General features: G+C 45.1%; 1 protein-coding gene across 3 annotated transcripts in view; it reads left to right on the top strand.

Moving 5' to 3' along the window:
• The window catches only part of reck (reversion-inducing-cysteine-rich protein with kazal motifs), a 133861-nt gene that overhangs the window by 94688 nt on the left and 25458 nt on the right, over positions 1-13715 (top strand). For all 3 annotated transcript variants that reach the window (XM_078398740.1, XM_078398738.1, XM_078398741.1), the window contains 3 exons: positions 1131-1271; positions 7294-7482; positions 12188-12310. In XM_078398740.1, coding sequence (XP_078254866.1) covers positions 1131-1271; positions 7294-7482; positions 12188-12310 — 453 coding nt within the window. The remainder of the gene's footprint in view (positions 1-1130; positions 1272-7293; positions 7483-12187; positions 12311-13715) is intronic.

The following is a 13715-nucleotide window of genomic DNA, read 5'->3' as shown; positions in this document are numbered from 1 at the left end:
GCAGGAGAGCAGTAATTTGGGATTATTGCAGACTCCCATGATCTCATCAAAAAAATTATGAATTCGGTCTGAGGATTCAGAAGGAATATCGTCCCATTAGTTTTACTAGTAGCAACTCTGAGAGACTAGCCTGCTAATATAAAAAATGTTATTACCTTTTAACTTGTTCCTCCTGGTGCTGAATCAAGCTGGGCTGAATGGAAATGCTTCAACAGACTGAGAGCTGGTACTGGTCGCTGTAAAGGCATTCTCAAGAAGTGGGGTTATATGAAGACTGAAGACGTTATCTGCATATGTGGCACTGAACCACAAACTATGGAGCACCTATTGAGATGTCCACTATTGGAGCACGGATGCAAAGCTGAGGAACTCACAGAGAACAATGACATTGCTCAGAGTTGTGTTCAGTTTTGGCTGAAACACAATATCTAGCATGTTGTGGACACGACAAGAAGAAGAACTTGTTCAAGACTTTAAAAACATCTTGTGTTTTAATAATGATTTTATTTTTTGGTATTTAAAGAAACATTTTTTACACATCTGAGAAGCATTCAGATGTTTTTAAAAGATTTAAATTTCTGACCTATTGACCTGTTTCAATCTAGGGGCATGTTTAAACAGGCTTGACATGTTAACGGTGGGGTTAATTTTGATCAATTTGTGTGATCGCCCAGGGTATTTCCGTGTAAGTGCAATTAGTTGCTGATCACAAAATTCTCAAGTCATTAATGTTTGTCAAGTTATAAACAGTGATGATTTTTTTTACCAGTTTGTTCAGCAGTAATGAAGTTGGCTAACAGTTGTGTCCAGAACATAACTTTATATAGATTGACATATTAATTCCAAATTTTTTCAATGACGTACTTTAAAAAATACATTTTTGGTTTATAAGGCTTGGGAACATCCTGTAATCATAATTATGTTTTAATTGCAGAACTCTGTGCTATCATGACTCCATTTGTTTGTCCCTTGCAAAAACAAAACATGCTCGATGCACAAGTATGGTTTTAATTGGTTTGGTTGATTTTGATTGTGTGTAAACATCTTGGATACTTCTAAAATGTAATTGTGTGGAAAGAAGAAACTCTCAGAAGGTTTTTCTCAGACATTCTCCATTCTGTTTTTGACAGCTCCAAGTCCATTCCTCAGTACTGCTGCAGAGGTGATACATCCATGCAATCCAAATGCCTGTCCCAACAACTATGTGTGTGAAGTAAATCGAAAGGGTTGCCAACCTGGACAAGATTGTCTTCCCTACCTGTGCGTCCCAGGTGTGTATTGGCAGTTACACGTTTAAAATGGTTCCTTCTTGTCTTGGGTTTCTGTTACACTTCTGAAAAATGACTCCTGTGAAAGGGGTATTTTATTTCCATGTGGATTACATGTGGATTTTAGTATTAATTCATTCTCCACTGCAAATCTCCTTCATGTCTTCCTATTCCGTGTTTTGTGGCTGTCTTGATGTCCTAGCTCACAGGTGTCAAACACAAGGCCCACGGGCCGAATGCGGCCCGCCACGTCATTTTATGTGGCCCGCGAGAGCTTAATTGTCATTGGTCCTATATCTTTTAAGTTACAGACATTTTTAACTTTCAAACTTTCATTTCTCAACACATTTTTCCAAGTTGCTGTGCGTCTGACGGCAAGGCCTCTCCTCACTCGCACACACAAGATGGACGCCGTTAGTGGAGCCGCCCGCCCGCAATCACCGCCTCCCCTCTCCTCACTCCCCTCACTCTCCCACACCCGGGGGACACTCTCGAGCAGGAGGGAGATGGGCGGACTGATGGTCCTCATCCTTCCCTTCCGTCCCTTCAACCCATGCACGGCGTCCTCGAGTCCCCCCTTCCACCGATGGCGGCGTCGACGAGGACCGCTGCCACCGACGGCCCGTCGCGACTTCAGACTGCGCGCCTCCCGCAGCGCCTCTCTCCTCTCTCCCCCCGCTTCTCTCCCCTCCCAGTGCTCCCAGACCGGCCCCGCCCGCCTCGAGTAGTCCCACCTCCGCTGCCCGACTCCAGTAGTCCGGGGCTCCCTACTCCATGCACGCTCGGGAAGTGCCTTTCGCCGCCAACGGCTCCACGGAGGGGAGGGGACGTGGGGGCCGAGTGAGGGGATGGAAGGGTGGGGGTAGGAGGGGGGGGAGAGAATGGGATTATGGGGGGGGGGTGAGGAGAGAGTAGGGGGAGAGTGGGACTGGAGAGGGGGACAGCGGGGGTCGTTGGGGGAAGAGAGAGCGGGGGTGTTTGGGGAAGAGAGTGGGGGTGGGGGGAAGAGGACAGTGGGGGTCAGGGGGGGTGGGAGGAGCAGAGAGTGGAGTTGGGAGGGGGAAGAGAGTGGGGTGGGGGGAAGAGGGCAGTGGGGGTCAGGGGGGGTGGGAGGAGCAGAGAGTGGAGTTGGGAGGGAGAGGAGCTGGGGGTGGGGGGGAAGGGGACAGTGGGGGTCAGGGAAGAGTGGGGCGGAAGGGGACAGTGAGAGTGAAAGGGGGAGAAGGGGGTGGGGGAGGAGAGAGGGGTGGGGGAGGAGAGAGGGGGTGGGGGAGGAGAGAGGGGGTGGGGAGGAGGGAGGGAGAGGAGAGGGGGTGGGGGGTGGCGGGAAGAGAGAGTGGGGGTGGGAGGGAAGGGGGGTTGTGAGGGTCAGGGAAAAGGGGGGAGTGGGGGAGGGAGGGAAAGGTGGGTGATGGGGAAGGGGACAGTGAGAGTGAAAGTGGGGGGAGGGTGGGGGGAGGAGAGAGGGAGTGTGGGGGGAAGGGGGGTGGTGGTGGGGGGAAGAGAGTGGGGGGTAGGGGGGAAGGGGGACAGTGGGGGTGGGGAGGAGGGGGACTGAGAATGCAGGTGGGGCGAGTGGGTGGAGGGGAGGGTAGGGGTGGGAAGGGGTGAGGAGAGAGTGGGGCTGGGGAGGAGAGAGTGGGGCGTGAGAGTGGGGCTGGCGAGGAGAGAATGGGGGGAGGGGGAGGAGAGTGGTGGAATGGGGGGTGGAGGAGAGTGCGAGTGGGGGTGGGAGGGAGAGTGCTACTGGGGAGGAGGGTGGGGTGGGGAGGAGGGAAGAGTGCAGGTGGGGAGGAAGGGTGGGGGGAAGGGGACAGCAGGGGTGGGGGGGAGGGGGTGTTGGTGAGGGATGAGATAGTGGGGGTTGGGGAGAAGGGGGACAGTGGGGGTCAGGGAAGATGGGAGAGTGGGGGGTAGGGAGAGGAGGGATAAGGGGGATTGAGTCAGGCTGCTACACCAATACAGGAGAGGCTTTGGGTCCAAGGCTCCTCGGTCACACCCTCTCCCCTTCCCTGTGCCGCCTTTAGTTGCGCTCCCCCTCCCCTGGAGGAGCACGGCACCACAGTGAAGGAGAAAGAAGATGGCCGCTGGCAGGACGGTGTCAGAGGCTCCCTCTCCCCTTTCCCTTCCTCACCCACCTATCCACCTCCCCTCCTCTTCCCCCCCCCCCCCCCCCCATTGAGATTCTTTTTTTTTTTTAAGAGACAATTTATTTTAAAGAAAAAACGCGATTTCCCCAGGTCGCAATGGAAACCCTACGAGGAACTTGTCAATGTGCTTACATATATTTTTACATTTATGTTAATGCATGTACAATATTTGTTCATTTCAATAAATAATAATCAAATGCAGACAGTTATTTAACAATATGTTAAAGATTAGTTACATTTATACAGTCTTACAGTTACAACCGGCCCTTTGAGGGCAACCATAATGCTGATGTGGCCCGAGGTGAAAATGAGTTTGACACCCCTGTCCTAGCTGCTCATTTTGAAAATTGTGATCTGTGCAATGACTACTTGTTCAGTCTTTCGGACAGGTCGTAAAATTAGAGGGAATCTGCTGGAGGAAATACATATTTTTAATACATATGACTATCCTATATCGTCCTGAAACAACAGAGTTCAGAAGTTTAAATTTTACAACCTAAAAATTTGATAATCTTATTAAGTTTATGAAGATTGACAGAATTAATTAAAATTAAATTTATTAACAATGATAATGGGTATATGTGGAGACATGAGATAGCAGATGCTCTAATTTATAGCTAAAACAAACTGAGGAGGAACTGTGCACGTCAAACAGCATCTGAGATGCTGCCTGAACTGCTGAGTTACTCCAGCATTTTGTCATACCTTCGATTTGTACCAGCATCTGCAGTTATTTTCCTATCAACTTTTTAGGTCGAGACTCTGCGTCAGGATTGATAAGATCTCGTGTAGTAAAATATATAATTCCCAAATTTGGGCAAATTCAGAACAAATTATTTTGCGCAGTGTGATGAGTAACTGAAGAACATTAACATAAATTGTAGAAAGTCATTCAAGTGAAAGCTGATTGTGGTTTAGAATTCGTATCAAGTCCCTTACTGAAGAACATGTGTTTCTCATTAGGATTGCCTGAAATTGGGATGAAAAGTTTAATTTGTTCAAGATTTCAGCTAATCGCAATTTCTTGATTTGATTTGACTTTTCGTTTAGTTTATGTCAGTTTTAAGATTTAATAACAGTGTAGTGGCAACTTCAGTCCTTACAATAAAGTCCTCTCCACTTGCCACCACTTCACGGAGGCTGGAGCGATCGATCTTCACGCAAACCAACAACAGAGAGATCTTAAAGATGTTTCACTTTAATTAGTCGTTTATTGTGGTAGTATAATACAAACAGATTTGTATTTATCCAAGCTTTTCTCTCGTCATAGGTCTGAGGAACTATATCCTCGCCAAGCACCTCCGTGTCTGACCCTTCCCATCTCTGCATTCCCAGATATACATAATTCTGGCTCCTCCAGTCCATTATGCCCATACATGTATTCATCTCATGACAACCCCCGTGTCCAAAAATAATACAGTAAGATACAAAATAATATAATATGCTAAACAGCCAGTACAAACACAAATGGCTCCTACAAACAGCTTATCATGACCTGCATTTTTCTTGGCTATTAAGTCTCAGATCAGGAAGTCATTTTGCTGCTTTATATAACTTTGGTTAGGTCGCCCCATGAGTGGAAGGATATGGAAGCTTTGAAAAGGTTGCATAAGAGGTCACCGGAATGCTGTCTGGAATAGAGGGTGTTAGCTACAAGGAGAAGTTGGACACACTTGGATTGTTTTCTCTGGAGTGTTTGAAGTTGAGGGGAGACGATAGAAGTATGTAAAATTATGAGAGGCATAGATAGGGTGGACAGTCAGAACCTTGTTTAGAGGGTGGGTATGTCAAAGACCAGAGGGCATGAGGTGAGAGGATGAAGTTTAACGAAGATGTGCAGGGCAATTTTTTTTGGACAAAATGGTGTCTGGAATGAATGGCCAGGTTGGTGATGGAGCATGATGTTTAGCCCATATATTGTGGGCTGAAGGGCCTGTTCCTTTGCTGTATTGTTTGGTTCTGTGGTGATAATGAATTTGGAAGACAGGAGTGACTGGATATTATTTGAATGGGCTTCCAGAAGACTTTTGATTCCTACCAAAAGTCAAGGCGCGTGAAATTGGAGGCAAGCTTTTGATGTGACTTTCCAATTAGTAATGAACTACCACTCACTGTAGGTAATGGCACATGGATATGCAGGGAATTGACGGATATGTGTAGGCAGATGAGATTAGTTTATTTTGGTATCATTTTCATCACATTGTGGCTATGATGGTGTCCCTTGGTGTCCTTTGTTCAGCCATTCAACAGATTTTTCAGTGACATATGAAGACAATAGCTTAATGCTGTCACAAAATAGAAACGTAGAAACATAGAAAATAGGTGAGGAGGAGGCCATTCGGCCCTTCGAGCCAGCACTGCCCTTCATCGTGATCATGGCTGATCATCCACAATCAGTAACCCATGCCTGCCTTCTCCCCATATCCTTGATTCCACTAGCCCACAGAGCTCTATCTAACTCTCTTTTAAATTCATCCGGTGAATTGGCCTCCACTGCTTCTGTGGCAGAGAATTCCACAAATTCACAACTCTCTGGTGAAAAAGTTTTTTCTCATTTCAGTTTTAAATGGCCTCCCCTTTATTTCTTAGACTGTGACCCCTGGTTCTGGACTCCCCCAACATTGGGAACATTTTTCCTGCATCTAGCTTGTCCAGTCCTTTTATAATGTTATATGTTTCTATAAGATCCCCACTTATTCTAAGTTCCAGTGATTCAAGCCCAGTCTTTCCAATCTTTCCTCATGACAGTCCGCCATTTTGGGGATTAACCTCGTGAACCTACGCTGCGCTCCCTCAATAGCAAAGATGTCCTTCCTCAAATTTGGAGACCAAAACTGCACACAATACTCCAGATGTGGTCTCACCAGGGCTCTGTACAACTGCAGAATGACCTCTTTACTCCTATACTCAAATCCTCTTGTTATGAAGGCCACATGCCATTAGTTTTCACTGCCTGCTCTACCTGCATGTTTACTTTTAGTGACTGGTGTACAAGGACATCCAGGTCTCGTTACACTTCCCTTTTTCCTAATCTGACACCATTGAGATAATAATCTACCTCCTTATTCTTGCCGCTAAAGTGGACAACCCCAAATTATCTACATTTTACTGCATCTGCCATGCATCTGCCCACTCACTCAACCTGTCCAAGGCACTCTGCAACCTCCTAGCATCCTCTTCGCAGTTCACACTGCCACGCAGCTTTGTGTCATCTGCAAATTTGCTAGTGTTACTTTTAATTCCATAATCTAAATCATTAATCTATATTGTAAACAGTTGCGGCCCCAGCACCGAGCCTTGCGGCACTCCACTCGCCACTGCCTGCCATTCTGACAGGGACCCGTTTATTCCTACTCTTTGTTTCCTGTCTGCCAACCAATTCTCTATCCATGTCAATACCCAACCCCCAATACCATGTGCTCTAATTTTGCCCACTAATCTCCTGTGTGGCACCTTATCAAAGGCTTTCTGAAAGTCCAGATACACTACATCCACTGGCTCTCCTTCATCCATTTTACCTGTGTAGATAAAGAAAAACATAATTGAATCTGAGGCAGATGCTGTGGTGCAAGATTATCTTTAGATTATGAAGGATGGATAAAATGGTAAGAAGTTAAGATCTCTCAATAGTAAAGATTTGGTGGCCCTGAGCTTGCATATAAAAACAAATTTGAAGCAAAGCGAAGTTCTAGTGGAATTTAATGAGACTGGCAGCATCTGGGGAGGGGAATGTTTAGTTTAGTTAGAATTTAAGCCACTGATTTCAATGACCTTTCAAATAGCTTCAAATAAGTTCTCATTTGAAATGTCGTTTATTTTAATGATTGCTATTTATTACCTTCTGTAAAATAAATAGATGCTTTGCTTTCTTAAAGGATGCAAGCTGGGAGAAGCTTCCGATTTCCTCGTGCGGCAAGGCACCCTGATTCAGCTGCCTGTGATAAGCGGGGAAATGGGCTGTTACAGAGTGTGCACTTGTGAACCAAGTGGACGGCTGGAAAATTGTTTGGAGATGCCCTGCATTGATGTGCAAAAGTCCTGCATAGTTGGGGGTCAGAGGAAAGGTGCGTTTTAAAAAAAAGCATTATTTAATATTGTTTAAAATGTATATTAAACAATATCCCTTATGATAATGAAATTTCATATTAGTCTCCCAGAGATTAGCAAATAGCTCTTGGCCGGAGACTGGCTAAGCTTAAGACCTCCAGGCAAGCCGGACTTGTGAATGTTCTTGTTGCTTTACGACTTGGTTTGCGAACAGGCCGAATCAATATTTCTAATGCCTATAAAGTAGCAGAGCATGTTTTGTGTGACCTTTGACCGCTCAATTTGACCTTTAACTCTGTGTTCATGGCATTTAAGCAAGGTTTTTATCAGTTAACCATCTGCTGGAATGATTTTGCTGCAATCAATTTATTAAAAGAGTATTAAGCAAAGTTTCACAATTTCCATGTGTTCCAACAAGACTCCACCTCATTCCCACCCCCCCCCCCCCCCCCCCCCCCCCTTTGAAAATGTCAGTAGGATAGCTCCTTCCAGACTCCCTGGTCTTTTCTTCCATCCCGACCAACTACTCTTTGTCAAATGCTACTTTCCCAAGCAACCACAGGTTCCCATCATTCAGGATTCAATCATCCTCTCAGGTGGCACAGCAATCCACTTGCACTTCCAATTTAATGTACTGTAATTGTTATCTCCTTTGCATTGGAGAAACATAGAACTGTAGAGCAAGGAACAGGCCCTTTGGCCAACAAACTCTGTGCAGAACATGAATGGATAAGTTTATTGGCCAAGTATGTGCATATACAAGGAATGTATATGATGCCAAGATCAACTAATTTCATCTGCCTGTACATGATCCATATCTCTCCATTCCCTGTCCAGACACCCACTGTGTAAAACAAAATCTTGCCCCATATGTCATCTTTAAACTTTGCCACTCTCAACTTAAAGCCATTTCCACCCTTGGGAAAGAGGTTCTGACTGTCTGCCCTATCTATGCCTCTCATAATTTTATATGTTTCTATCAGATCTCCCCTCAATCGCTGGTGTTCCTCAACTCCCAACAATCTCATTGTCTTCTGCAAACTTACTAACTCACCTATCTTGCTTTCAAATTGTACATATCACAAACATCAGAGGTCCCAGCACAGATCCCTGCCAAACTCCACTGGTCACGGACCTCCAGCCAGAATTATGCCCTTCCACCACAACCCCTCTGTCTTCTATGAGCGAACCATATGACCATGAATCCCGTTGCATCTTAATCTTCTGGATTAGTTTTCCATTGGGAACTTTATCAAATGCCTTACAACATCCACTGCTCTACCCTCTTGATCACCTTTATCATCTCCTCCAAAAATAAAGTCGATACACTTCATAATGCATGAGCAGCCGTATACAAGCCATGACGACTGTCCTTAATTAGCCAAACTTACAATTGGCGGTTGCTTTGCAGAGTACCTTTGGTTTGGTTAATTCTCCATCCCTCTCTCCCTCTGACTCATTTATCTGTGGCCTCTGTACTGTTGCGACTAGGCCGAACATTAGCACGAGGAACAACACCTCAATCATCTGCAGCTTTTAGGATATGATTTTGAATTCTCTAACTTTTATCTTTCATCCTCTTTCATTCTGTCAGAATCGCACAGAGCCTGCCATTTACATGTAATTTATCTAAGATTTTGCCCCATTTGGTTGTTTTCTAGAGATATTGCCTATGTTCTGCTTATTCCTACCCCTTCTCTGCAACTGAAAACTTAACTTTTTCTCTCCTTTTCCAGATCTAATGAAGAATCTCGGACTTGAAATGTTAACTGTTTCTTCTTCACAGATGCTGCCTAACTTGTTGAGTGTTTCCATTGTTTTCTGATTTCATGTAACAAAGTTTATTTGTTCAGTGCCAATGAATAGAGATTGATTTAATTGGAAATGAGATCTTGTGACACTGGAGCGATTAATGAAACCAATGCCAAGCAAAAGAAAACTGCTAATTTATAAATTTCTCTTGTGAAAGAAAACTGCTAATTTATAAATTTCTCGTGAAATTCTCAGTGAATTTCTGCGCTGAGCACAATAGTGTTTGCAAGTAATGCAAGTATACACTGGAATTTAGAAGGATGAGAGGGGATCATATCGAAACGTATAAGATTATTAAGGGGTTGGACACGTTAGAGGCAAGAAACATGTTCCCAATGTTGGGGGAGTCCAGAACAAGGGGCCACAGTTTAAGAATAAGGGGTAGGCAATTTAGAACTGAGATGAGGAAAAACTTTTTCAGTCAGAGAGTTGTGAATCTGTGGAATTCTCTGCCTCAGAAGGCAGTGGATGCCAATTCTCTGAATGCATTCAAGAGAGAGCTAGATAGAGCTCTTAAGGATAGCGGAGTCAGGGGGTTTGGGGAGAAGGCACGAACAAGGTACTGATTGAGAATGATCAGCCATGATCACATTGAATGGCGGTGCTGGCTCGAAGGGCCGAATGGCCTCCTCCTGCACCTATTGTCTATTGTCTAATGCAAGTTTATTCCATTATCTTGGGGATCCTTGTGAGTAAAGTCCAGATGAGTGGTGAAATACATTGAAATTTATTATGGGGAACAAGGAAATGGCAGATGAATTGAACCGGTACTTTGAATCTGTCTTCACTAAGGAAGATACAAACAATCTCCCAGATGTTCTAGTGGCCAGAGATCCTAGGGTGACGGAGGAACTGAAGGAAATCCACATTAGGCAGGAAATGGTGTTGGTAGACTGATGGGACTGAAGGCTGATAATTCCCCAGGGCCTGATGGTCTGCATCCCAGGGGACTTAAGGAGGTGGCTCTAGAAATCTTGGACGCATTGGTGATCATTTTCCAATGTTCTATAGATTCAGGATCAGTTCCTGTGGATTGGAGGGTAGCTAATGTTGTCCCACTTTTTAAGGAAGGAGTGAGAGAGAAAACAGGAACTTATAGACCAGTTAGTCTGACATCAGTGGTGGGGAAGATGCTGGAGTCAATTATAAAAGACGAAATTCCGAAGCATTTGGGTAGCAGTAACAGGATCATTGCGAGTCAGCATGGATTTACGAAGGGCAAATCATGCTTGACTAATCTTCTGGAATTTTTTGAGAATGTAACTCGGAAAATGGACAGGGGAGAGCCGGTGGATGTAGTGTACCTTAACTTTTAGAAAGACTTCGACATAGGAGATTAGTGGGCAAAATTAGAGCACATGGTATTGGAGGTAGGGTACTGACATGGATAGAAAATTGGTTGGCAGACAGAAAGCAAAGAGTGAGGATAAATGGGTCCCTTTCAGAATGGCCGACAGTGACTAGTGGGGTACCGCAAGGCTCGGTGCTGGGACCGCAGCTATTTACAATATACATTAATGACTTGGATGAAGGGATTAAGAATAACATTAGCAAATTTGCAGATGACACAAAGCTGGGTGGCAGTGTGAACTGTGAGGAAGATGCTATGAGGTTGCGGGGTGACTTGGACAGGTTGCGTGAGTGGGCGGATGCATGGCAGATGCAGTTTAATGTGGATAAGTGTGAGGTTATCCACTTTGGTGGTAAGAATAGGAAGGCAGATTATTATCTGAATGGTGTCAAGTTAGGAAAAGGGGACGTAAAACGAGATCTGGGTGTCCTCGTGCATCAGTTGCTGAAAGGAAGCATGCAGGTACAGCAGGCAGTGAAGAAAGCCAATGGAATGTTGGCCTTCATAACAAGAGGAGTTGAGTAGAGAAGCAAAGAGGTCCTTCTGCAGTTGTACAGGGCCCTGGTAAGACCGCACCTGGAGTACTGTGTGCAGTTTTGGTTTCCAAATTTGAGGAAGGATATTCTTGCTATTGAGGGCGTGCAGCATAGGTTTGCTAGGTTAATTCCCGGAATGGCGGGACTGTCGTATGTTGAAAGACTGGAGTGACTAGGCTTGTATACACTGGAATTTAGAAGAATGAGAGGGGATCTTATTGAAACATATAAGATTATTAAGGGGTTGGACACGTTAGAGGCAGGAAACATGTTCCCAATGTTGGGGGAGTCCAGAACCAGGGGCCACAGTTTAAGAATAAGAGGTAGGCCATTTAGAACGGAGATGAGGAAAAACATTTTCAGTCAGAGTGTTGTAAATCTGTGGAATTCTCTGCCTCAGAAGGCAGTGGAGGCCAATTCTATGAATGCTTTCAAGAGAGAGCTAGATAGAGCTCTTAAGGATAGCGTAGTCAGGGGGTATGGGGAGAAGGCAGGAACGGGGTACTGATTGAGACTGATCAGCCATGATCACATTGAATGGTGGTGCTGGCTCGAACGGCCGAATGGCCTACTCCTGCACCTATTGTCTATTGTCTATTGAAAGATTAATATGTTTGAGTACATCCCAAACTCTTTGCAGGTAGACATAAAATGCTGGAGTAACTCAGCGGGTCAGGCAGCATCTCGGGAGAGAAGGAATGGGTGATGTTTCGGGTCGAGACCCTTCTTCAGACTGAAGATTTCTCTTACTGGATAGACGGGACCTTGTACATGATAGGGGATAATGGGATGTTGAAAGGCCATCATCCTTAATTGTTAAGTCTGCTTTTCTCTCCACAGATACTACCTGACATGACAAATATTGCCAACATTTTCTGTTTTTGTATTATTTCAAATTTCCTGTTGCTGCAAACCTGCTTTTTGATTACTGTCTGCATAAGAAACCACCTGGGTCCTTGTTCGTTGAAACATCGTCTTTCTTGAACTTCTGTTTAATCCTGCTTTTGTTTCTTTCTCCCATAGGTCATGGGACATCTTTTAGAGTGGACTGCAACACTTGCTCATGTTTTGCTGGGGTGCTGATCTGTTCAAATCGTCAGTGTTTGAGTGAATTCAGTTCTCAGATGGATCGGCGTACGTTCACAGGTCAGAATTCAATAGGCATATAATGCATTCTGACAATGAAGACCATAAAACAACTTCTTAATTACCCTTAAGGGTATTTCTTGGGAAATTGCTTTGTTCTAATAATTACTCTTCTTGTGATTAATGGATGAAACAGCCACCTGATGCCAGCATGTTGCAGAATCGTGTGCACTCAAGCCAGAGCACAGGAAGCAGATATGGGTCCAGGCTGTAACAACGAAAATTACATTTCCTACCTTGTTCTTTTTCCCAGTGTCTGTAATTTTCTGTCGTCTTCAAATTATCCATTTATAAAAGACAACTTGACGACTTAATCATGCAAACCTCAATCAGTGTGGATTGGCAACTGCATTGCCTCCTCACTATCAACTCAGCTGCACCTCGGGTCTGCGTGCTTAGCCCTTTTTCTCATCTTTTTACATTCATGGCTGTGTGGCTGGGCACCGCTCCAGTGCCATCGAATCATTTGCCGATGACACAGTGGTTGGTTGAATCACGATGGTGATGAGTCAGCGTACGGGAGAGGGAGAGGGAGAGGGAGGGAGGGAGAGAGAGGGGGAGAGAGGGGGAGAGGGAGAGCGCTCACCCGGTTCAATAGCGGTGCACAACATTTCCACACTCAATATCAACAAAGAAATATATACTACCGATTTTCCAGCACCCTTGATTCCCGAGCCTTCCGGATTATCCGTTTTGCCGGACCAACAGAGGTCACATAAGAATAATTCACCAATACACCTCTGACCCACTAACTATAGTCCCTCCCATGTCTCTAAAGCACCGTACTGTTGTACAAATATTAAGTTAAATGATTAAATTAAAAAGGTTTATTAATTACTGTACTCGCAAACAATTTTGCAATAGCACCGCTTCCAGAGTGGCAAATTTGAGATTGTCACTGGAAGTGGCAGCTCGGCTGCTGCTCTGCTATTGCTGGCGCTGCCTGCACCCCACACACAGCGGCTCCGTGTGGTGGGCATGGGTGATGCAGGCTGCCTGCCTGGGCGTGGCAGCACCTTCAGCCAAGCCTCGCTCGGCGTGGTAGCACCCGTCGTGCAAGGACAATCTGAACACTTATCAGCGCTCACCCAAAATGGTTTTGTCTAGGTTCGACTGCAAGCCTCCTTCAGTCTAAATGAACGAATTCCACCACACCGACAGAGCAAGTCTTACCCGATGCACAGGAAAGCAAAAGGCGGGATTTTTTTTTTAAGTACACGCATGCAAGGTCACCTCTTTCCTTTCTCGCCTCCGTATTGGTCCAAACTCAAGTATATTTAAAAAAATCAAAGGCAGTTCTTGCGCTAATTGGTCGCAATTTAGAACACTCACTCTCCTCTGCAATAATGTTAAACTGTACGTGTTAACAGTTATGACCAGTTGACAAACACGACATCAACCGCCA

The sequence above is a fragment of the Rhinoraja longicauda genome, chromosome 4 (genome assembly GCF_053455715.1).
Source record: "Rhinoraja longicauda isolate Sanriku21f chromosome 4, sRhiLon1.1, whole genome shotgun sequence".
In the NCBI taxonomy this organism is placed as follows: domain Eukaryota; kingdom Metazoa; phylum Chordata; class Chondrichthyes; order Rajiformes; family Arhynchobatidae; genus Rhinoraja; species Rhinoraja longicauda.
This window is presented reverse-complemented; position numbering and strand designations above follow the sequence as displayed.